This window comes from Molossus molossus, unplaced genomic scaffold (assembly GCF_014108415.1).
Source record: "Molossus molossus isolate mMolMol1 unplaced genomic scaffold, mMolMol1.p scaffold_m16_p_4, whole genome shotgun sequence".
NCBI classification, from domain to species: domain Eukaryota; kingdom Metazoa; phylum Chordata; class Mammalia; order Chiroptera; family Molossidae; genus Molossus; species Molossus molossus.
Genome location: NW_023425377.1, coordinates 55809662 through 55835334, shown reverse-complemented (window position 1 = coordinate 55835334; position 25673 = coordinate 55809662). Strand labels below are relative to the sequence as shown.

Below are 25673 nucleotides of genomic sequence, written 5' to 3'. Positions count from 1 at the left end.
CTCTTAGGGCTACTTTTTGGCCCCATAATTATTAACTGTTTAACTAAATGTATCAGAGAAGGAATCCAAACAGTTAAACTTATGGTCCTAAACATCCATTACCAAAGAATTCAAAACTCAGATGAGGAAACAATGATTTGATTCCCCTGAAAACCAGTGGGGAATGTGCTGGCCTGCTCATATAATCTCATCCTGATTAAATAATACAAAAGGCCAACTATGGAGCTTTCAGAGGCAAACTGAGGAAGTACCAGCTGGCCTGGCACTCCTCTAAATGAACTTGTCTTCTAAGCAAATTTGTTTAGAACTTAGAAAATAGAATGAATAGCAGGATAGATGTATGCTGACCCAGTTCACCCAGTTCCTTTCCGCCTCAACTCCCTCCCACCTCTGTTCCCTCCCACTTATTGCTAACTGCCTCTGCTTCTGTACTTGCTTGTTCTCCCTCAAGGCCAAGAAGACATGCCAGTTGCAGAAGTTTGTAACAAGCCCCCTATAAAATAAAAAATAGCTGAAAGTTGGGGCTGATCTTCGAGAATTCGGGATCAGTCGCCGGCCGGCTTTGCTCTTTATTTGGCTTTAATTTGGCTCTGGTGGTCTCTCAGTTCTCTCACGCCACAACAGGTGGGCCTCATCCAAGGCCTCAGGAGCAAAATTCCAGGTCTCCCAGAAGAAAAGTAATTCTGCCTCAAAACTACATCAACTCTTACCTGAGCTTTGAGCCTGCCACTTGCCCCACAGATTTCAGACTAGCTAGCCCTTACAATCATGGGAGCCAATTTCTTAAAATATATCTCTTAAATATATCTATATCTTAATACCAAATGTATGTCATCTCCCCTATTAGGTATAGGACAGATTGATATTATGTAGATTATCTATCATCTTTTGTCTGCCTTTGTAATATATTTATATATACACACATACTATATATATTTTTTCTCTTGTATCTTTATATCTATCTATCTATTTATCATCTATCTGTCTATCTATCTATCTATCATCTATCTATATCTGTAGATAGATATATAAAATATCCAATAGGAGATATATTGATATAGATTTCTTTCTATGTATAGACAAAGATCTATATCTCCATTTATCTATGATTGGGATTCTCCAGAGAAACCATTATGTCCTATAGGTTCTGTTTCTGTGGAGAAGCCTAACTGATACACCTCGCCTCCCCTTCATACATTGTTTCTTTTCCTCACCCCACTCTAACCACACCAGCCTTATTAGTGGATCCTCAGATATACCAGGCATGACCCTGTTCTAGGGCCTCTACACTGGCTGTTCCATCTGCTGGACCCTCTTCCCTCAGATAACCCCACAGCTCACTCCCTGCCTCCTCTAAATGCCACTTTGTCAGTGATACCTACACTGAACTGTTCTATTTTAAATTGCAGTCCATTGCCTCTGATCTTCCCCTTTCTCCTTACTCTGCCTGAATATTTTTTTCCCTCAGCACTTGTCCTCTTCTGACATACTATGTAATGTATTTATTTGTGTTATATATTGTTTATTGCTAGTATCCACCACTAGGATTTAAGCCCCACTGGGGTGTAAGTCCCATAAAAAAAAATAATCCTTGTCTGTTGTGTAGAATGATGTATCCCAGGTACTCAGCACACAGAGGAACTTCCGATGACACTTGTTGGAACAACAGTGAATGAGGAGTCCATGTGGGTCAGTAAATAGGGGGGCAAATGGGTCTGAGATGGGGTCTTGGGATTGGTCAACTGAAGGCTTAGTTTAATGAATGGGATCTGTGTGGCAGTGATTGATTGGTAGGACTGGGAAGGTCAGTGGTAGGTAAATGGCATCAATGATTTGGGCATCTCTGCGGAGACCATTTAGGAGACTCTGGCTGTCAGTAACCATATGAGAGGCTAATTATCTTGCCCAAGGTCACCCATCTAGCAAGTGGCAGAGCTGGAATTTGACTGGTCTCAAGAAGTCTTAACCTCAACATTGTACAATTTCAAGATGTAAAAACTGAGTAAAACTATATATATAGTGGTAGGGCAAGACAGAGTCTGTGGATCCTGGAAAATTTCCCTATCTGGCAAATCAGAATGGGAAAAAGAACTCAGAAATTGATACTATGGGTCAGTTCAATATTCAAGAGCTCTGGTAGAATAACTTAATGATACTTAATCTGCCAGATTTTATCAGGGAACAGCACATGGGGCATGATATTCTAGTCTAGACTAATATACACTTCTAGCTACTTATTTCTGAATCTGAGGTAAGTATGAGAATAAGTCACAGTCAGATGCAGGTGCTGGGACAGGACAGGGTCCCTAGCAACATTTCTCTAAATGTGGGGAGCTGGTGCCCTGCACTGATTATTTTGATATTGGTGTATAGGATCAGAGGGGAAAGATACAGCCAGGGCTTTTTTTTTTTTTTTTTTTTTTTTTATCCTCACCCGAGGGCATTTTTCCATTTTTTGTACAGATAGAGAGGGAGGGAGAGAGAGAGAGAAACATCGACGTGAAAGGGACACATCGAGTGGCTGCCACCCGCACGACCAACCAGGGCCGGGGACAAACTGCAACCGAAGTACGTGCCCTTAGCGGGAACCGAACCCGGGTCTCTCCGGACCACAGGCCAATGCTCTAACCGCTGAGCCAAACCAGCCAGGGCCAGAGGGGAAAGATACAGAAGCATAAAGACCATAGGAATCCATGAATGAAGCAATGAAGCTTACAATGTTCAAATCTAGTCCCTTGACAAATCTGCCTCTCTACACCCTTGTCTGCCTTTTCCAACCAGTCCACTCAGTCAGTCTCTTCCCTTTCAGAGCTTTATCCCATCTTGGTTCCTACCTTTTGTGCCACAGGTTGAAAGATCCATTTGTCAGTACACTGTCAGTACTCTGCTCTGTCTCAAAGCCCAAGAGATGGAAAATATTTACATTTAGAAACAAAGACATCATTATAACAGAATATTCCTGATGAGGTTTCATTCTATAAAATGGTGGTGAAAAGATTCATTTGGAATTATGCATTTATTCCATTTTAGGAGTCTTGAAAATTGAAAACTATATTTTATTTTATTTTTTTATTAATTAACTAATTTTTGTTACAGATGTTTCTTCTTTTTTCTCCATTGACACCCTCCTCCCAATCCCTGCCCCCCAACATTGTTGTCTATGTCCATTGGTTATGCATACAAGTTCTTTGGTTTATCTCTTCCCTCCCTCTGGCTCCCCTCCTCTGAGGTTTGTCAGTCTGAAAACTATATTTTAAAAAAGCAACAGAAAGCTTTTGGGGAAAGTTACATTTCTTTAACAAGAATCATTGAATAAAGTGAGAGACAATAAGTGTAATGAATGTAAGGACAATTTCTAAAGAATACAGAATGTAATAAATGTGACAAATCTGTAATAAATGTAATAAATATGTCAAAAATTCACACTATGAAAAGGCATAAGAATATAATTATTATAAAAAAGGCCCTCCTATACAAGTCACAAAACACTGTACACAGGTAATAACCTTACAAATAGGTAAGTAAAATTTTATGTCAAAATGATATTTTACTCTCTTTTAAAGAACACATACTGAAGATAAATACTGTGTTTGTAGTGTGGAAAAGTCTCCAATCCAGAACCTGTTTCCACTGGAACATATAATTCATACTGGGGAGAAATCATTTGAGGTAATGAATGTGAGAAAGCCTACAAGTATAGCTTAGCTTTCATTCAACATAAAAGAAACCATGCAGGAAGAATGCCTTATAAATTCCATAAGTTTGAAAAAACTTTATTTAGTTCAAATTGATTGATTGGACACCAGACAATGCAAAAGTATGTATTTAAATAGGGTAAAACCTTCAGGAAGTTGTGAAGCTCACTGGGCATCAAATAAATGATCAAAGGCAGAGAACTTATGCAGACATAAGCAAACCTTTGAATACATTTGAGAATTCAGAAAGGGAACACATGAGTGTAGTAAACAGTCAGAAACCTTACATCATAGATCTTATAGAAAGAAGTCTTCCAAATATGGAAAAGCTCTTACTAAGAAATCATTCGAACTCTGAGTCATAGAGTTCAGAATGGGGAAAACCACACAAAAAATGAACAAATGTGGAAGTTTTCAACTAGAAGCCAAGACTCATAGCATATCAGAGAATTCACACTGGGAGCAACACCACGAAAACAGTAAATGCAGGAAGACCTTCATTGGGAGAGCAGAGCTCATTGACTCTCTACAAGTTCATATTAGGAGAAAAAAATCCATGAAAGCACTAATATGGAAAAACCTTCAGCAAAAAGAGCCCCTACAGTTCATTATACATCAGAAAACCCACACAAGAAAGAAGCCCTATGAAATAATGAATTTTGGAAAGCATTCAGCAATGTATAAAACTTCATAATTAGCACTGCAGAGAAACAAACCCTGGGAATGCAATGTGTGTGAGGAAGGAGAATCGGTATGTTACTTTGAGGAGAAGCCCTGTTAATTTTAAGAATGCAGAAACACCTAGTCAAAACCTTCATGTACTGGAGACTCTGTATAGGAAATAGTCTCTATGCTGTATAAGGTGTGGTTGATCTTCAAAATCAGTGCCACACATTAGATACTAGAGAATTCACAGTAATAGAGTCAGTTTTCAATTTAAATTCTACCCTAAAGAAATAAAGTTCTGTCATTTAAATCAAGCTTTGTGTAACAAACAAACTGAAAAGTAAACACTCACGCATCTGTATCACAAGCATCTTCCTCCCCATGCCTATGCTTGCCTTTCAAAGGGGACTCCCTAGTGAGTATTGGCAAAAAAGAGAGTTTTATATCCAGCCTATGTTATCCACTTGTAATTAATCCTCACCATGAACACAACTCTTTCTGTCACTGGTCCCACCCTGGAACTCCTGAATTCAATCTCTCTCAGGCATCAGAGGAGGGCAAATGCTACCCTTGTTAGCTTATTTTCACACCACTTATGCCACACAAGTGCATCTGATTTTTTCTTAATGTTTTAGAGGTCATTTAAAGGAGTACAGATGAGAAAAGAAAAAAGCTGTACTCTGAATGTGGCACTCCTCGGATCCCAGGGGACAAGATTCCAAGAAATATGCCCTTACACAAGTAACTTTGTGGGATGCACCTGGCCCTTCTGCTGGCTCCCCTGTCCCTGCAGGCTCACCTTCTCTCACAGGGCTCTCACCCAAGCTCCATTCCTCTGAGACCAAGTTGCTCAGTCTAGAATACAGACCCACGGATCTGCTTTTGTGGAAACTGCTTCTTCCCATCTCCAGTGCCATATTTCACTCCGGGGTCTAAACATTCTCGCACCCAGCTCAATACCTAAGTTCTGGTGGTTGATCAAGGAATGGAAATCTCACTCACACTAGGCCAAGCCCAGAATGTCATTGCAACCTCTCAACTTCAAACCAGAGAATGTGTTTATTCACTCCCTTTCTAGAAGTAGAAACCTCTGAATGGCCATTTCCCACTGTCAGTAGAAAGTCTAGTCTGCAGTGAGAAAATATGATGCCAACATGCACAGCAAAGCACAGATAAAACTGGCTTATGGGTCCAGCTCTTTTGGAGGCCAGCCTCCAGATAGGTCCTACTAGGCATGGCCTCCATGGAACTCCTCCTCTGATTCACTGCAGGCCTGGACTCCTCATAGCTCACACTGTGAAGCAAGGGGAAAAAAAGAAGAGAGAGGGAACAACTATCCTATTCACCCCTCTCACTACTTGGGGGCCTCTGTGTTCTCACCCTTGGATGGGGCTGCCACTGTGGAGGTTGTTTTGAGGCTCCGCTTTCGCTTCTGCACATTCTGCTCCGGGTGGAACAAGATGACGTAGGTTTTGGGCACATAGAGCATGCCAAGGGACACTGATGCACTCAAGCTCAAGGACACAGTCAGTGTGGTCGTTTGAATGTAGATCTGAGGCATGGAGAAAGAACCAGGTGGGACTCAGTCCTGTTCTCTCCCACCCCCACCTCCACATAGCCTGGGGATGAGCACTTAGAAAAGGACAACTACATAATTAAAGGTCCTGTGGCATGAAGAAGTGATAGTTATGATGTGGCTCTAGTGTAGACAAGATGGAGGGTGGGTGACATGGCACTGAATGGACTGGTAACTGAGGGAAGACAATTTCATTCATAGAGAGTGATACTGGGGAAATGGTCCATATGCCTAAAATGTGCTAGACAATATTAATTAATGAATGAACATGTTTTCAAATGTACAAATGAATGAACAAACTGAGATTAAATAAAGAAGCAAGTGAGAAAATACATGGATGAATAAACAAATGTTCTTTGCACATGAATAGATGAGTGAATAATGATCAAGCAAATGGATCAATAGATTAATGGATCAGGAAATAGAAAGTATAAGAAGAAATAATTGAATGAAAAGTTAACCAATGGTTGGAAGTGTGGATGAATGAATGGCTGAATGAACAAGCAGAGGGCAACTAGAAAGACAAACAAGTATCTAAGTACCTTAATAAATCAACTAACCAAGCAATCAATTCGTATGAGTGGCACAGCTCTTGGGACAATTAAGCCCTTCTGTCTGTGGATAGGCAGGAAAGAAATGAGGTAGCAAAACCAACAGGAGACCCCAATTTACCTTTTCGGCTGACTGGGCAGTGCCAAAGAAGATAGGCACAAAAGCCAGCCAGATGATGCAGGTGGTGTACATGGTAAAGCCAATGGGCTTGGCCTCATTGAAGGTTTCAGGCACACCACGGGCCTTGATGGCATATACTGTGCATGTGACCATGAGCAGGAGGCTGTAGCCCAGGCAGCTGATGAGAGACACATCTGACATGTCACACTTGAGCACCCCTCTGGCTTGCTCTGGGTCCACTGTCCGTTGCTCCTCATAGTCGACCACACTGTGTGGGGGCTGGGCCCCCAGCCATGCCATCACTCCCACCACCTACAGGAGCCAATATCATATCAGGGACACACTCAGACTGGCCACCAACTGAAGTCTCTGCAGGTTAGGGTCCCCTTGAGGCTCCTGACCTACTTGGCAGGGTTGGGGGGGGGGTGTTACTTAGGCCTGAGAGAGCCACCATGGAGAGGCGAGGGCCTTCTAGGAGGGGAACACCCAGGCAAAGGACTGTGACATGTTCCAGTGGAGAGAAGGGGCTGCATTGGAGGTACGTGTTCCCAAAATTAGGGCTGGTTAAGTAAGGGGCCCCTGGACATCCTCTTCCTGTATTCCAACTATTACCAATGTCTCACTGAGCCTTGCAAGGTGCAGTGACTGCAGGAAAAATCTGAAGAATTGTGACCCTAAGTAAATCTTCTCTATCTATAGAATGGGAATCATCATCATCTGTTGAAAAAACACAATGCCAGCATGGAGGGGAAACAGTGCATATACCACTGATTAGGGCCAGGCTCAGCAGAGATGTTCTCTTCTCACAACATCCAGGTAGGCAGTATCACCTTCATTGTGTAAATGTGAAACACTAGCTTGTTCCCATCTAGCAGCATAGAAAACCTAGTTCCTAAGGACCCCCTTCCTTCTCTACATCCAGAGAACTGTTCAACAGGATGTAATGAAATTATGTGTGAAGGCATAGTACAACCTAAAATGAAGAGGCCCTAATGTCAGGAGTTGATGTTGAGCAGCTGAGACGTTATCAGAGTAAGACACAAGTCCTAATAGTGAGGAGATGGAGCTTCAATTCTCTCTGTGACAGAAGACATGACCTTGAGCCAAGGGCAACTGGGGAGCAGGAAATAAAACACCTGCATAAAGTCAGGACCCTGAAAGGGCTGTCCATATGTTCATGCAAGTCATTCTCTGCACAAGTGTGCCTGATTTAGGGGGAGGGTGTGGGGAGGTCAAGTGGTTCTGTGCACTTGGAGCCCAGCCGTGTGATCCTGGAGAAAGGGATGTTTTGTAATAATTTGTACAATCAGAAGGAACACCTTTTTTGTGATTATCCAAAAGGCGGCCGCTTCATGAACAAGGGACAATAAAAGTCACGGCACCCACTGTCCAGGAAGGCAGCATGGAGGCTTTTCTTAGACCAAGGCTCCAGGTGGGGAAAAAAGTTTCCCATGAGAAAGCAAAACTCAAGGTCTGTGACATGCAGGAATAGCAAACAAAATGCAGTTTACTGATTTTGAATCCCCTGTAATTGATAAAGAATTAGGATCCAACACATGTAACTGACTCCTACAAAATAACAGAAAATGATCAAAGCATAGGGACAAGCATGCTACAGAAAAGGACACTTCAAAGGCCACTGACCTAGAAATGAGGTTGAAACAAATTGAAACAGTGAGAAACCACTGTACATGCATCATTTTGGTAAATAACCTAGTAAAGTTGAAACTATGCCTCTTTGAAAGGGTTCAGGGTTTGTGGAAATGAGTGCATACTGTGGGGGACACTGAATGTAATCTAAGCATCTCTGTCCTGGAGTGAGGTTCACCATGGGGTATTCAGGCACAGAGGCAATGAGATGCTTTTTCTAGATGAGCTGGGTATAGGCACTGATATTTTGGCCCTCATAGAGGAAGCTCATGCCCTGCATATGCAGGAAGCATCTTCTAGCTGTGAACTGCATGGACTGAGGCCTATGGGTGAGAATGAACATGGTGCACGCATGGCTGGGTAGGGAGAAGGACTCACTTGGAGTGGAGAGCATGTTGGCTCCAGTGTCATACACACCTTTCTCCTAGTACCCTTTGCACAGAAAACATCCAGGATTTTTGAAACCACGCAGTCATTTCCAAAGCTGTGGTAGTACTGTCTTAGAGAAAAACCCAAAGGGACCCTGCTTTTGTTGCCCATATATCATGAAATCTGGCCATTTATGGAACAGGATGCTCCACTCCATGGTTAATTACATCACTGGGGCTTGAGCCTCTCACAAGGCACTGGGCAGCAGTAACTCCCTTTATGGAAACAGATTCTTTGCTTGAGGAAAATTCATCAGATATGTCTTTGCTTTATTTTATATGGGAGCCAAATTGTGGAAGAGCATGTTCAGTGTATGAAACTAATTTCATTGCTGGTGCTACCTCCCTACTGACCCATTTTCCTTCCAGGACGAAGTGGAAATATGCTGCTCTTAACCAAGTTCTCCTTACAGGAGAATGGTAGGGCTCTATCTCTTGAGGCTATATATTTTTTCCAAAATAGAAGAATGACTCTGTGAGTAGAGGTCAGTGCTCCCCCTCCCCTGCCCAGCACCTCGGGAGCCTGGGGACCCACCTGCACGGAGGTGAGGCTGAAGGTGATGACCAGCTGCGAGGTGGGGCTGATGAAGGGCGGGGGCGTGACAGAGCGCTTCCCCTGTTCAAAGATGCGGTAGATGCGGTTGGTCTTGGTGAACAGGGCAGAATAGCTGAGGGTGGTGCCCAGGCCGAGGAAGAGCCTCCGGGCAGCGCAGACGGCTGCCCCAGGCTCAGCCACCATGAGGAAGGTGATGGCATAGATGAGGAAGATGCCAGTGAGCAGCACGTAGCTGAGCTCACGGCCAGAGGCGCGGACGATGGGTGTGTTGTTGTGCCTTACGAAGGTAGCCACCACTGTAGTGGTGGCCGTGATGCCCAGCACCGCCAGGAAGAGCGGTGGGGCGGCCCAGGGCGAGGCCCAGGTGAGGCGCACCACGGGCGTGGGACGGCAGCCGGTGTGGTTGCGCATGGGTCGCATGTCCCCTGGGCAGGTCTCGCATGTGAACTCATCCACCTGGAAATGGTACCCATCACAGGCCTCGCAGTGCCAACAGCAGGGCACGCCCTTCACCATCTTCTTCCGCTCACCTGGCCTACAGGGGAGGCTGCACTGAGACGGCGGCACTTCCCGGGGGTCTCCTGACCACCGCAGGACGTCCACCTGTGACATGGGACACAGAGCCTGTAACCTCCACTGCCAGGACTGGCGGGCCCGCCTCCCACACCCCAAGCTCACGTGCCACTCACATCCAGCCTGAGCGTCTCTGCCCACTGGCCCACAGCCTGGTAGCCACCGCTGCCCGCACTGCCGTTGGGCGCCTGGTACTGGAAGATGTCATATCTCCCGGGCGCATCCCCATTCTCGTTGAACGTTACCGGGGTTCCTGCGCTGCCTGGAGAGAGAGCCTGGCATCCTCAGCTGTTTCTCCAACCCATTAAAGCCAGCCTCCTAGAGAGGCCAAAGGCCCGGCCAGGATAAAGGAGGAGCTCAACAAGCACATGTAAGATGCTCAACATCATCAAGGAAATGGCAATCAAAACCACAATGAGATACCACCTCCTGCCCAAGAGGAGTCTAAACAGCAAAATATATCAAGGAACAGCCACAAGACAGAGAAATTGGAACACTTATGTGCTGCTGGTAGAAATGTAAAACTGTGCAGTCACTGTGGAAAACAGTATGGTGGGTTTCAACACACTAAACATAGAATTAACACATGACCCAGCAATTCCATTTCCCAAAGGAACTGAATACAAGAACTCGAAGAGATACTTGTACATTCATGTTCATTGCAGCATTATTCACAACCCAAAGGTGGAAGTGTTCATTGGGGGTTGAGTGGATAAACAAAATGTGGTCTATCCATACAATGGAATATTACTCAGCCTTTAAAAAGGAAGAAAATTCAGACACATGTACAACATGAATGAACTTTGAGGACATTGTGCTCAGTGAAATATGACAGTCACAAAAAGACAAATACTGCATGATACCACCCTTATGAGGTATTTAAAGCAGTCAAATTCAGAGACAGAAAGTAGAATGGTAATTGCCAGGGGTTTGGGAGGGGAAATTGGAAGTTGTTTAATGGGATGAGAGTTTCAGTTTTGCAAGATGAAAAGAGTTCTGGAGATTGGTTGCACAGCAATGTACACAACTAAACTGTACACTTGAAAGTAGTTAAGATGGTAAATATGCCATATGACAATAGAAAGCTTAACTTTCCAGGTGAAGGGATGAGTTCAGACTTGCACAAAAGTCTGAGTCTTGACATGAAATTTGTACTAATTTGAACAATCAGCTTTATTTCTTTTGGAAGCTTGTTGTATCAGCTTGTAATGCTGGTCTGGAGTGAAATTCAGTTGTGCTATTTAGCAGAGACCCTGGCAGAGAGAAGGCACTCAATGTTTGCTGGACAAATAGAGTTTTAATTTTCTAAAGGATAGTAATTGTACAAAAAGTGTATCTCCCCCCACAAAGCATGAGCACAGCAAGTCCATTTGGGCCTTTTCAGAAGCCCTGACTATGTGCCAGGTCCTCTGCTGGTACCAGGGAACACATCAGACTTATGCCTTGTGCTCAGGCCAGTGCAGGACCTAGCTGGGCTGGCATTTGGAAGCTTGAGACTCACAGTGGGCAGCATGTTCACATTATAGGCAGTGCCTCTTCACTGTCTGCACTGTGCCTCGAGAGATCAGATACCTCCAAGCTCTGTGCAGTGGAGGTAATAGTTGTGTGTGACCTGCTAAGGGTTTAGGGCAGAAGGAGTCAGAGAAATTCCCCAACACCCGAATTTTTCAAATTGGGGCAGGGGGTGCTAAAGTCTGGGAATGGAGGATTGTTAAAAAGTGGTCCCCAACACGAGGTGTGTTCTGTGGTTCTCTGTGGCTAAGATGATCCATTTGGAAATAAGATTTGTTACCTGTCTTGGACTAGGGTAAAAAAATATAATTATTTGAATAATGCTGTTTCTTATACTTTGTTTAGAAAAAAAAAAAAAAGTGGTCCCCAAAACTTGGCTCAAGTCCCCAGCTCTCAGGCCCAGGTATTCCTTATACCGTGCTGCCTCTCCCATGCCTTGGCTCCTGACTGTCCCAGATCCCTCAGAGAAATTGATCTCAGGGGACTTCCCCTCACTCCCGCTAGGGGTTCTGGTACCTACTCACCATTGAAGTGGACTGCCCGAATATACTGCAGCAGTGTCCGCCCGTCAGTGGGCTCCATCGCTGGGCACAGGCCTGTATACCCACGACAGAGTGCCTGGTGCATGCTGTGCAGGGCGTGGGCAATGGCGTACACTGCGTCAATCACAAACTGCACCTTTCCCTCCTGTTCGTAGGTAGAGTCCCGGCCAATGCGTTCCTCACCTGTCCTAGGAATGCCAGAGGAAGTGTGCCTGGCCCCCATATGTCTAACCTGGTCCCCCACCATCTCCATTGCCTCTCTTACCACCCTTTGCAGCTCTCACCTGTGCATTTGCGGATGGAGTTGTCTGACTGGGTACCTGAGCTGGTCAGTTTGCAGTTAAAATTCTCTTCCCAGAACTCTGCAAACCAGATGTTCCGGCGATTGTTCTCCAGGGAGCGTGTCATAAAGTACTGGTCAAATCCTGAGGGGGAGGAAGAGGAGGATGTCAACCATCTGAGCCAGCCACAGTTCTTCTGTGTCCCTTCACCACTTGCTCACTTTGCAGCTAGAAATGACCATGTGACCAACTTCTGGCCTGTGAGTTCAAAGACATTTAGGGCTCCAAGGTAGAATGCTGCACATTCTTACCTGGTTAGGATGCTGCTGTGAACATGTAATGGATGGAACTTCAGCAGCTACTTTGTAAATATGATGCCACAGAATTAAGACACATGGCAACCACAGAGGATAGTGAAAAAGAAGGGTGGACAGAGCTCAGGGCTTTGAGAAATTTGAAGTCTTGTGATTAAATGCTTTTATTGCTAAAACTATTCTCAGTCTAATTTGTTACTTGCAACTGAATGCATTCTAATGGGGGGGGGAGATATGAAGGTGGGTATACATCTACAACAGGTATCAGTGTGGGTGTCAGGGTTCAGCATTATGAGGGCTATGCTTTAAATAGCCTTGAAGTCCCACATCAAGTTGTCTTCAGTTTGGCCTTTGGAGAAATGAGCAAAATGGTTGGAAAGTGAACATCCCTGCTAGATTCTTCCAGATATTCACAGGTAGGATGGTGAGAGGGGGAAAAGGTAGGGAGGCCTCATTACTTTGAGCAATAGGACAATATGTCCCACATCCTTGGTTTCTCTCCCTCTCACTCTCACCCTGAAATCATAGTACCTTTGACAGAATGAGGAGTACAGGTGATGAATTAAAAAATAAAACAACGAAAAACACACACTAACAATTGTTTACCCGGTACGGTGAGTGTGCTTTCCTTTTTTTGCCAGCTTATTCAAACACTGCTTGGAGGGATGTACTGACAGAGTCTCAGAATCATAGAACCTGGGAATCTTAGAAGGGACTTGGATCACAGTATAATTTAACCAACGGGAGAAATGAGTGCCCCAAGAGGGATGGTGGGGAAGGATGGAGTTGGGGTCAGGGACAAAGAAGAGGAGGGCATCCTTACACTCACCATCAATGGAAGCTCTTTTGGGCAGGATGGTGATAGCCCCCACTGCCACGTCCTCCAGGTTCAGGATGGGTGAGGTCTTGGCTCCCCAGCTGTCTGAGCCAACCCACAGGAAGTGGCCAGTCAGGTTTGCCTGGCGTGCAGCCTCTAGGACCCTCCTGGTACAAACAGGGCTGGGGGTGACTAAAAGCCTGAGATCTTCCTCCAACTTCCCCCTGGTCAATTCTCATTCTTTTCTCTCCTTAGATCCCATTCCACATCACTCATCAGACCCTTATTTATCAGAAAAAAATTGAGTGTAGAGTGTTTAGGACACTTACCTTGGGCTTCTCAGGGTATGTCTATCCAGACCCTGGCCCAGGTTTGCCCTCCTTTTCTATGCACTGTAACCCACTTCACACTGCCTGGCAGTAGGGCCTCCCTTCTCTTGCAGAGCCTCCTGCTAGCTCTGCCCCCAGGGCTCCTTCCCTGATGCTCATATTTTGCACTTAGATCTGCCCACAGGTCTCACCCACTGTGAATTATAAAAACAGACATGTATGCTTGTGTGTTTCCCTGGCTATACTTAGAGCATCTTTACCTAGAACAGGCCTGCTTCATTTATGAGGACACCAGGCAGAGATGGCAGCAGGAAAAGTGTGCTGGGTGAGGGGAAGCAAGAAAGAGGGAAAGGGAGGAAGGGAGGATGTGCATGTGGGGAATGTGTGAGAAGATAAAGCAGGGCCTTCAGGGAGAGCTTCTGAAGAACAGTGACTGAGGCACCATCCATCCCACCTGATATCATCCTCGTTGGCAAAGATGATGATGACACGAGCATTGGGTGTCTCCATGAGTCGTCTGATCACCTTGTTGAATTCTCCTGGCTTTGGTTCCCTGGGAATCTTGATGGACTGGGCAATACAGACTCCTCCTGGGTGTCCAGGATGCCAAAGTCAGCTTTTGTCCATCCCACCACCCATCAGGGCTACCACTGTGCATGACTTTGTAGTGTGATCACTCAGAGGCCTTGTCTGGGGCTCTACTGGAGTAGCCTAAACTGGGTCCTGCCTGCTAGGCCACAAGTCAAGACTGAGTCCTCCAAAGGAAAGGGACACCCGCTGATAGAAGACACCATCCAGGCTTTACACCATGGATCCGGTATCTCTGTCTCATGGCCCCTGGCTCATCCCTCTGTAGGCTCCTTGGTGCCTCTGACCCTCCTGCCCCAGCTCACCAGCCTCTCGGGAGATCTGCACAAAAGCCTCAATCCCGCTTTCGCCATAGTTGCCCTCGGAGGCCAGCGTGGACACATAGTTCCATCCCAATGCCCGCACGATGTCCACCATGGCCTGGGCCTGGTAGGAATCAGGAGGTACCACACGGGAGAAGAAGTCATAGCGTGTGGAGTCGCTGAGCTCAGGGGCCGTGGAGGCATAGCTGATCTGGGGGATCTGGAGGGGGAAAGGACACCTGAGTTGTAGATAGTGGATCAGTGACCCCATGTAGGGAGGGCAATGGGGACCCAGGACGCAGGTAGGAGCACTGAAGTTTTGGCGTTGGGAGCTGAGAACCAGCAGGTGTGGCCCAAAGGTGTGGGGAAAGACATCTTATGAATAGGTCAGATGAAATAGGGGAGGTAGATCTAAGGGAGAGGGCAGGGTCACCCCATCTAGTTATGGAGAGTATGTCTGAGCAAAAGAGTGCTGGGAGCTCAAATCCAGCCTGCAGCCAATCTAGCCTCTAGGCACAGGCTGTGTCTGCCCTGGAAAGAAATATCCTTGTCAGCTCCTAGGAGACAAGTTTTCCTATTTCACACAAAGGGGCAGCCTGTGTGGGCGGGAGCAGCCTCAGGAGAAGTCAGAACACAGGTCAGAGGGAGCTGAGGAGTGGCATTTGATTCAAGGCTGTGTTTGGCCTAAGGAAGGGGTCTGCTTGGAAATGGGTTTATCTGTGTGCATTAGAGTGATTATTGGCAAAGATAAATAAGCTGAGTTGATCCAAGAGAAGTGGAGCAGCACATGTGAAGAAAGAGGGGACAACAGTAGCAGAAGGCTGAGGAAGCCAAGAAGAGGGAGGCTAGCTGACAGAGGGACAAATTAGAACCACGTTATAAAAAAAAAGACATAGTCATCAAGTGGGAGCTAGTGAGAAGGTCAGAGAAGGGGAGGGTTCTAGAAGGAGGGAGCTGAGCTGGTCTAGGTGGGGCAGAGTTGTTTGAAGCAGGGCAGAAAGAAAATGTGGAGTGTGAAAATCTATTTTAAGAGGAAGGTAGTGCAGGAAGAAAAGGGAAGAAAGATAGGAAGGAGGTAGAAAGGGAAAAACAAGAAAGACAAAGAAAAGGGTAATCAGAGAAAAGGAGGCAGAGAAAGGCCTGCTGGCTGTAGTGCTGTAGTTACTCTGCACACTTTAGTTCAAGCTACAGAAAAGCCTTCCAGGTTGACCCTCCTTAGGGAAAATTCATTTAAAATGCCTGAGAGCACAGGATATAGTTGAGAAATGAACTCAGAAACTCTCATCTTCACTTCTGGGCTAGAAACTGGAAAACAGGTTGCAGGGAGCCAAATCAGGCCCATGGTTGTGCTTTGTGCACTGTGTTTATTTTTTTTAATGTTTAAATTCATAGCCAATATCTAAAATCTGGGGATGTAGCACCACCTCAGTCCTGAGCTGAACTGGTACCATTAGGCCCTGGGCTCACAGGGTCCTGCTTACTCAGCTACAGTCCTCACCCGAACCCTGAAGGCCCTTGAGTTAGAGATGCTGCACCGACCTAGAGAGAGAAAGACAGAAACCAGAGCTCCAGGCAGGAAAAGAGGTAGAGCCCACAGATGTGAACAGACATGAGCCGGGGAGACAAAGACACCCCTCAAATACACACACACACACACACACACACACACACACTGGGCAGCCACATAACCTCTCAGTGCCAACTAGAAAGTGCGTCTGTATGTCTGTATGCTCTACACCAACATTACCATCCAGCAGAAACTGGGGTGGGAAAGATTAAGTGGGTGCAGATGATGGAGTGGGGGGCAGGGAAAACCTCTACCTAGTGCTATGGGGGTAGAAACAGATGCCACTCTTGGGTGCATCAGAGAAACTCAAGAAGCAGAGGTCCCTTGCCTAGCCAGATGAAAGCAAAGCCTTCCTCTATTCTCAGAAAGATAAAAGGTCAGAGATAACCCCCTCATGAAATCCCACTAAAAACTGTTTCAGAAGCCTCACTCTCCAGTGAATGCACAGAAAACCCCGAACTCTAATGCCAAAGGCCCCCTAATCCCTGATTCCTGTGGCTCCCCAAATCACTACCCATCAGATTGCAAGTAAGGTGCTGCCTTCCACAGAAAACAGCAAGAGGTGAGGGCATGGCAAGGCCAGTCCAAGCTTCTCCTATAGGACAGGGCACTGCAGATGAGCACTCTAGAAAAGAGACTCCATTGTTGCCTTTCACAGGCCCCTTAAGAGACCTTTAGAGACAGGCATTCTGAAACTGAATTTAAATGATGATCAAAAAGAGGAGTGAGGGTCGGCTGGTGTGGCTCACTGGTTGAGCATCGACCCATGCATCAAGAGGTCGCTGGTTCAATTCCCAGTCAGGACACATGCCCCCGTTGTGGGCCAGATCCCCAGTGGGGGACATGCAGGGGGGGGGGGGCAAGCGATGTTCTCCCTCATCGATGTTTCTATCTCTCCCTCTCACTTCTCTCTAAAATCAATAAAGGAAAAAAAAGAGGAGTGAGGTACAGGTCCTTACAGACCTACCCACCCCTAGAGCAGCCAGGTACTTGTTGCCCACCTGAAGGAGGGCCCTGGTTTTAAGGAAAATTTGCTCCTTGTCACCCATAGCTCTTCACAGGTCCAGGGTCAGGACCTCCATGCCCAGTTGTTCAGGGTGTGCCTCAAAGTAGGACACAGGAACAATCAGCTAAATGGCTTCTAAAGTCCAGGGTGCCCTGAAGTCAGCTGAGAAGGTCGTTTTCCTTACACTCTAGGCTGTGTGCGGATGGCAGGCGCGGGAGGGCGCCAGAACAGAAAAGGGAGGCTGCAGCAGTGTTCGGGTGGACCTAACTCAGGCAGGCGTCTGGCTTGACCCACAGGGTTTCTTTGAAGCAACTGTTTCTGTTTGTGAATTGGGGTGATTTCTGCAAGAAAACTAGACCTCAGACACCCCAAGGACGAGGACCGGAGGGAGGGGCAGGATACCGATCGCGGCCAGCGGACCTCACCGCAAACAGACGCAGCACGTTGGCGACCATGATGGAGACGGAGCTGGCCGAGGCTCCCACGACAGCCACCACGCGCTCCGGGGGCGCGGCTCGCAGCGGCGGAAGGCCGCCGGGGCAGCGCACCGCTGCCTCATCGCTGTCGCTGTGACCGCGGATTAGCGCCTGCACGAAGCTCAGCGCCTGCTCCAGCGCGTACGTGTCCCGCGAGCAAGTGTCGAGAAGCCGCGCTCCCAGGCGCACGCCGGGCAGCAGCTCCGGGTCCGCGTTGACGCGGTCCAGAGCATACAGCATGGCCTCCAGTCGATGCACTCCCTGTTCCTTCTTCAGCTGCCCGCACGCCCTGCCCGCCACACCCCGCGCGTGAACCGGGAACAGGCCGCCCAGCGTTAGGCCGCCCGCCAGGCGCACCGACCCCGCCGCGTGCGCCAGGCCCGCCTGTGCCAGCATCAGCACCAGTATCGGCGGCAGCAGCGGTGGTTCCAGGATGCTCCGGGGCCGGGCCATAGGCTCACCGGCTGCGGGAGGAGATAGTATGGGGAGAACCGGAACGCTCTGCGTGCCTGGCTGGAGAGAACCGGGGAAACGGGCGCCTAGGGGCTAGGGAGAGGGACACGCGGTAAATGTTGGCTGAGCCGATCAGAGAAGGGGTGGGATATCAACTTGCCACTGTCCCAAGCCTCCTTCTCGCTCTCAACACCCTCTGAACCTCATCACACCGTTCCCCTGCCTGACCTCTGTCTCCAGCGCACCAGCCTTCCCCTTCCCGACAGCCCCGGGCCGCTCTTCCTGGAGTCCATCCCCAGCGCACACCCAAGCTCGCTTCTGTAGCCACACTCACCCAGCGCCAGCCGCTGTTGGGTCAGGAAGCAGCTGTGACAGATGCTGAGGGTGCCGAGTGAGAGGGGATTTAAGGATTGTGGGGAAGGGATGAGGGGCCCTCCTGAGCAGAGGTGTGTGAAGTATTGAGTCTCTCCACAACTCCTTTCCCTGTCTCTCTTACTCCGTGGGTCTGTTTCTTTCCTGTCTTTTGATGTGTGTCTGACCTGACTCTCTTTGACTGTCTTTCTATGGGCTGTCTCTTGCGCGCGCGCACGACACACACACACACACACACACACACACACACACACACACACACACAGAGTCTGTCCTTCTCTGTCTCTTGGTATCTTTGTTTCTCTATTTCTGTCTCTACTTTTACCTCTCTCCCCTTCTCTCTTCTCTTTCTGTCTCTCTGTCCATTTTTCTTTGTCTCTCCGTCTCTTATCTTTTTTCTGTCTTTCTCTCCCTTTCTTTCCTGGTCACCAGTCTCTTGATTCCAGCTGCCTAAGGTACTCCCCAACTTTTTCCTTGCAAAACCCTGCAGTAAATCCATGAGTAGAGGAGAAAGGAGCACAGGCTGAGTGAGCTGAGTGGGCCTGCACAGAAGGAGAGAGAACGGGGCTGGGCAGGAAGGAACCATGAGCCAGCCAACCTTTAATATTAGCAAGGACTCTGTTTAACACATCCACAACAACCTTGCAAAGAAGAGACTTTTACCACCAGCCGCATTTTGCAGAGGGGGAAATAGAGACCAGAAAAAATTAAGTGACCTGTCCAGGTTCACACTATTGGCATGTGTCAGCAGCAGTATTTGCACCCAGGTTAGTGTGAAACTACAAACCCACATGCCTCTGATAAAGGGGGGGACCGGCCAACTTGCCCCCACCTCCTGCAGCTGATGAGGGAGCCCCAAGGAATCGTTTTTTCTAGTCATTATTATAAAGCCTTCCTGGGCTCTGGGAGCAGTGACTCACACCATGTGAGACTCTCTGTACCTAAGTTTCCCCATCTCATTGTTGAGGGCCAAAGGTGAGGGGGCTTGGTCAAAAGATCACCATTATCCCTGTCTGAGGCCCCAGATTTGGCTCCCTGAGGCCGAGAGAGCAAAGGGTATCCTGGAAACAGGTGGTGAGCTCTCAGCCCCAGGGATTAGCAGACTCATCCTGGGAAGCCTGAGCTGGCTTGGGCTCTATTAAACAGGGTGGATTAGGGTGGCCACAGGAATTTGGTCAAAGCTGGCAGTGGGAGCAAATGAAAACCATGTCATCCTTCTCTCTTCCCCCAACACATATAGTATCTGTTTCTAGAGCTGTCCAAGCACCTTTCTTTGGCAGAGGCCTGGCTCAAGCATGTGTACTCATTTTTAAAAGCTGGAAGGATGGGGCCTTTAACTGTACAAACTTGGCATTTGAGGTGAATGGGCCAGCAGCTGAGCTTGCACTCCACTTTATAGCTTTTCCCCACTCAGGACTGGTCAGACGGGGCCACATTTGACATCACAGATTGGGTTCCCAACTCACAGGATCAGAGCATCCCTGTGGCTCCTGAGTGAAGAAGGACCATCAGCAAGCAGGAGCAGAAGACTTCACAATGGTGCAAGAGGGGTTGAGAACATGTTGTAGGTAAAAGGGAGAGAAGCAGGTGGGCTCCAGGCATGGGGAGAACTAGCTATGAGGTGAGGGGGAAGAAAGCACCATAGTTCGGACAACCGAGAGAAGGGTCAGCATCCCTGAAAATGTGAGGACAAGGACCTGGACAGAGCAGAACCATGGAGAGCAGAAAATAAGAGTTTGATTTTGGACACAGGAAAGTTGAGAATCTTATTTGAGATTTAAAGGGATATGTCAAGCTTATGGTTGGATTCATGAGTCTGGAATTGAAGGAAGAGGCCAGTGCAAGAGATAAAGCTGAAGCAGCAACAGGGAGTGTGTGGGATTTAAAGTCTTGGGATGAATGAGCTCACTTGTGCAGAGGGTGAGGATGGAGCCCCAGGCATTCCAACGTCTCAACTAGGAGGTTGAGCAAACAGAGGCTGCTGGGAGGGGTTACCAAGGAGGTGGAGGGAGAATGGAGAGTGGGTGGTACAGGGATCAAGAAACAGGATTGAGAAAGGAAGGAAATTTATCACAACTCTGCCTCATGCAATAGCAAATGGTCATTGTGTACCTCACGCAGATGAGACAACTGAGGCCACTCCTCCAAGACCACACAGCACAAGGGACATGGGACTGCCCAGACAAGTTGAGGTAAAGAGAAAACTCAATAACCTTTACTGCTGAGTTCACGATTCTAGCTCTACCTATTTCTTTTCTTATTTTTAAATGTAGGCTTTTTTAAATTAATTTTTTTAGAGAGGAAGGGAGAGGGTGAAAGAGATAGAAACATCGATTGATTTGCCACCTCCTGCATGCCCCACACTGGGGATCATGCCCTGACAGGGAATTGAACCAGTGACTTCTCAGTGCATGGGTCAATGCTCAACCACTGAGCCACACCAGCCAGACCAGCTCTATCAATTTCAATGGACAGAATTCAATTAAATTAAAAGCCCAGGGCTGCTGCCTGCTGTGTGCTTTCTACATTTCTGATCCCAGAATTGGATGTTAAATATATTTTTTACTGTACTACTATGAAAATAAAATTTAAAAAGTATTTTTTAGACTAGCCCCCAATTTAACAACCACATGATTTTATTCACAATTCACAATTTCAAATTGAAAACCATATTTTCTCGGGTTTATTAATGGTGAGCTTCCAAGCTCCTGGTCCCTGGATTGGTTGTTATATATATTCCACCTGCTCTCATTCGAAGAGAGTCTGGGGCAGTTGTTGTGAGAGAAACAGTGCACGTGGCATGGTTTCTGGCACAGTGATGTTCAAAAGCCTGGTGTCTGCACCTGACGATGTCCCTTTCACGCCTCCCTGAATGCCCTGCAAATGCAAGGCATGTGTGCCTTAAAAAGCCTGCCACCCTGTTGCTACCCTGTCACACCTGCCCTTCACTGGCACTTTACCTAACCATCCCCCTATACACACACCCTCCAGGAACAGAATCTTCACTGATGCTAAGGGCACCAGGCAGGTCTCCACAGCAACATGGTGCACTGAAGGGAGAAGACTGTCACCAGGCCCTGGCATCACCCCCAAGGGCCAGCTCGTCCCATCCATGGGCCAGCTTATCTCACCCACCAGTCATTGGAAGCCCAAAACTTGTTTATTTTGAACATGTAGTTCTTTGGTTCCTAAGGATACCAACTCTGAATTTCTTTGGAAACAGGTGTCTCTTAACCACATATATGAGTCAGATCAGGATGCCATAAGAAAGTGCCACAAACTGGGAGGCTTAAACACAGACATTTATTGTTTCACAGTTCTGGAACCTAGAAGTTGGAAATCAAAGTGTTGGCAGAATTGGCTCCCTGGAGACAACTCCCATGAGAAAAGAATTTGTTCCAGGTCTCTCTCCTTAACTTGTAGATGGCTCTCTTCTCCCTGTGTCTCCATATGGTTTTCCCTCTCTGTACATGTCTGTGTCCAAGTCTCCTCTTCTTATAAGGACACTAGTCATATTGGACTTGGTCCCATGTTAATGACTTTGTTTGACCATTATTATCTCTTTAAAGACATTATCTCCAAATAAGGTCACATATTGAAGTTCTGGACATTAGCACTTCAACATGCAAACCAGCCTATAACACAACATAAAGAAAAACCTTAAAGTAATTTGATCAAATCTGAATCTTGCCCTAAATAAAAAAGCACAGACCATTTGACAAACCAAATGCATCATACCATTTAAAAATTGTCAGTGTTTCAAGGATCTGAATCCAAGACTACTCTATCCAGCAAGGCTATCATTCAAAATAGAAGGTGAAATGAAGAGCTTCCCAGACAAAAACAAAACAAAACAAAACAAAACAAAACAAAACAAAACAAAACAAAACAAAAAAAGGTTAAGGGAATATATTAGCACCAAACCAGCACTGCAAGAAATGTTAAAAGGACTGGTGGAATTATTAGAAGAAATAGGAAAAATATATATATAACCACAATGCACAAAAAATGGGAATGAATAAGCACATATCAATAATAACCTTACATGTAAATGGATTAAACATTCCGATCAAAAGACACAGAGTAGCTGATTTGATAAAGCATGATTCATATATATGTTTTTATAAGAGACCCGCCTCACAACAAAAGACTCACATAGGTTGAAAGTAAAGGGATGGAAAAAAGTCTTCCAAGCAAATGGAAAGGGAAAAAAAGCTGGGGTAGCAATACTCATAACTGATAAAATAGACTTCAAAATAAAGGCCATAACTAGAGACAAAGAAGGCCACTACATAATATTGACAGGATCTATCCAACAGGAAGATGTAAGCATGGTAAACATATATGCACCCAATAAAGGAGCACTGAAATATATTAAAAATCTTCTGGAGGACTTCAAAGGAGAAATTGACAGCAATACAATCATAGCAGGAAACTTCAATACCCAGCTGACATCACTGGATAGATTCCCTAGACAAAAAATAAGCAAGAAACAGAAACTCTAAATGATGCACTAGATCAAATGGATTTAATAGATATCTACAGAGAATTATACCCCAAAACTTCAGAATTCACATTTTTCTCAAATGTACATGGACATTCTCAAAGATAGACCACATGTTAGGACAAAACTAAGTCTCTATAAGGTCAAGAAGATTGAAATCATATCAAGCATCTTCTCAGATCACAATGGCATGAAACAAGAACTCAATTACAACAAAAACATGCAAAAACATTCAAACACATGGAGGCTAAATAGCATGTTATTAAAGAGTGAATGGATTACCAAGCAGATCAAGGAAGAAATTTAAAAATTTGCCCAGCCGGTGTGGATCAGTTGTTGAGTTCGACCCATGCACCAAGAGGTCACTGGTTTGATTCCTGGTCAGGGTACCCATCAAAGTTGTAGGACAAATCCTCAGTGTGGAACATGGAGGAAGTGGCCAAATCAATGTTCTCTCATCATCGATGTTTCTATCTCTCTCTCCTTCCCTCTACCTTCTTCTGTCTCTAAAATCAATGAAGAAAAAAATTTTTTTAAATTTCTCGAAACCAATGAAAAAGAACACACAACAACACAAAATGTATGGGATGCAGGGAAAGCAGTCCTGAGAGGGAAGTTAATAGCACTGAAAGCCTACCTGAAGAAACAAGAAAATTTTCTCATTGACCATCTAACCTCACAACTTAAAGAACTAGAAAGTAAACAAAAAGAAAAACTCAGAGCAAGTAGAAGGAAAGAAATAGTAAAGATCAGAGCAGAAATAAATGACATAGAGACTAAAAAACCAATTCAAACGATCAATGAAACAGAGCTGGTTCTTTGAAAAGATAAACAAGATTGATGAACCCTTAGCTAGACTCTCCAAGAAACAAAGAGAGAGAAACCAAATAAACAAAATCAGAAATGAAAGAGGAGAAGTAACAACTGACACCACAGAAATACAAAGGATCATTAACAAATACTATGAATAATTATACACCAAACAATTGGACAAACTAGGTAAAATGGACAAATTTCTAGAAAAACATAGTCTCCCAAAACAGAACCAGGAAGAGATAGAAAATTTGAGCAGACCAATAACAACTAAATAAATTGAAGATGTAATAAAAAATCTCCCAGCAAAGGACCTATTCACAGAAAACTACAGGTCATTGAAAAAGAAGTAGAGAAAGATATAAAAAAGTGGAAACATATACCTTGTTCATGGATTGGAAGAATTAACATTGTTAAAATGTCCATACTACCCAAAGCAATCTCTAGATTCAATGCAATTCCCATCAAAATACCAATGACATATTTCATAGAACTGGAACAAATACTCCAAAAGTTTATACGGAACCAAAAAAGACTCTGAATAGTCACAGCAATCTTGAAAAAGAAGAACAAAGTAGGAGGGATCACAATACCCAATATCAGGTTATATTACAAAGCTACTGTAATCAAAACAGCCTGATGCTGGCACAAGAACAGGCAATATAGATCAATGGAACAGAACAGAGAACTCGAAAATAGACCCAAGATATTATGCTTACTTATTATTTGACAAAGGTGGCAGGAGCATACAATGGAGTAAAGACAGCCTCTTTAATAAATGGTTTTGGGAAAATTGGACAGCTACATGCAAAAAAAAGTAACTAGACCATCAACTTACACCATAAAAGAGAATAAACTAAAAATGGTTAAAAGACTTTAATGTGACCCATGATCTATAAAAACCTTAGAAGAAAATGAAGGCAACAAAATTTCAGACATCACATGCAGCAGAATTTTTACTGATACATCACCTAAGGCAACAGAAACAAAGGAAAAACTAAACACATGGGACTACATCAAACTAAAAAGCGTCTGCACAGCAAAAGAAACAACCATTAAAATAGAAAGGAAACCCACTATATGGGACACCATAATTGCCAACAGTACATCAGATAAGAGGCTAATTTCTAAAATATATAGAGTATTCATACAACTCAACAAAAGGAAGGCAAACAATCCAATTAAAACATGGGTAGAGGACCTAAATAGACACCTCTCCAAACAGGATATACAAATGGCCATAAGACGTATGAAAAAGTGCTCAATGTCACCAATCATCAGAAAGATGCACATTAAAACAACTATGAGATGTCACCTCACACCTGCCAGAATAGCTGCCATCAACAAATCATCAAACAACAAGTGTTAGTGAGGGTGTGGGGAAAAGGGGACTCCAGTATGCTACTGGTGGGAATGCAGACTGGTGCCGTTACTGTGAGAAACACTATGATGTTACCTCAAAAAGTTGAAAATTGAACTGTCATTTGACCCAGTGATCCCACTTCTAGGAATATACCCTAAGAATACTGAAACAACAATTTGAAAGACTATATGTACTCCTATGTTTATAGCAGCACTATTTACAAATGCTAAGATCTGGAAACAGCCTAAGTGTCCATCAATAGCTGAGTAGATAAAAAAAAAACTGTGGTATATATTCACAATGGAATATTATGCAGCTGTAATAAAGAAAGATCTCTTATCCTTTGAGATGACATGGACGGACCTGGAGAATATTTTCCTAACCAATAAAAGCCAATCTGAGAAAGACAAATATCACATGATCTCACTTTTTTTTGGTGTGTGTAATATAATAAACAAAACAAGCTGAGGAACAAAATAGAGCAAGAGTCATGGAAGTGGGGTGCAAACTAACAAACCTCAGGAGAGGTAGATGTAGGGAGAGGGAAGAGATAAACCACATAACTTACACACAGGTATGTGTAAACAAGGACATAAATTATAATCTGGGTAAGGGAGG

General features: G+C 45.4%; 1 protein-coding gene across 2 annotated transcripts; it reads right to left on the bottom strand.

The window, feature by feature from the left end:
* Positions 1-3537: 3537 nt before the first annotated feature.
* On the bottom strand, positions 3538-18448 carry GRM6 (glutamate metabotropic receptor 6). Of its 2 annotated transcripts, XM_036241438.1 has the most exons (11): positions 18338-18448; positions 17500-18096; positions 14505-14721; positions 14066-14201; positions 13295-13449; positions 12155-12295; positions 11853-12053; positions 9933-10078; positions 9223-9846; positions 6610-6921; positions 3538-5913 (listed from the first exon to the last, which is right to left on the bottom strand). In XM_036241438.1, the coding sequence occupies exons 2-11, from the start codon at positions 18001-18003 to the stop codon at positions 5716-5718; spliced, it is 2634 nt and encodes an 877-aa protein (XP_036097331.1). In that variant the 5' UTR covers positions 18004-18096; positions 18338-18448; the 3' UTR covers positions 3538-5715. The 2 variants fall into 2 exon arrangements, with proteins under 2 accessions (XP_036097331.1, XP_036097330.1); XM_036241437.1 differs by having other exon boundaries at positions 17500-18448.
* Positions 18449-25673: the final 7225 nt, after the last annotated feature.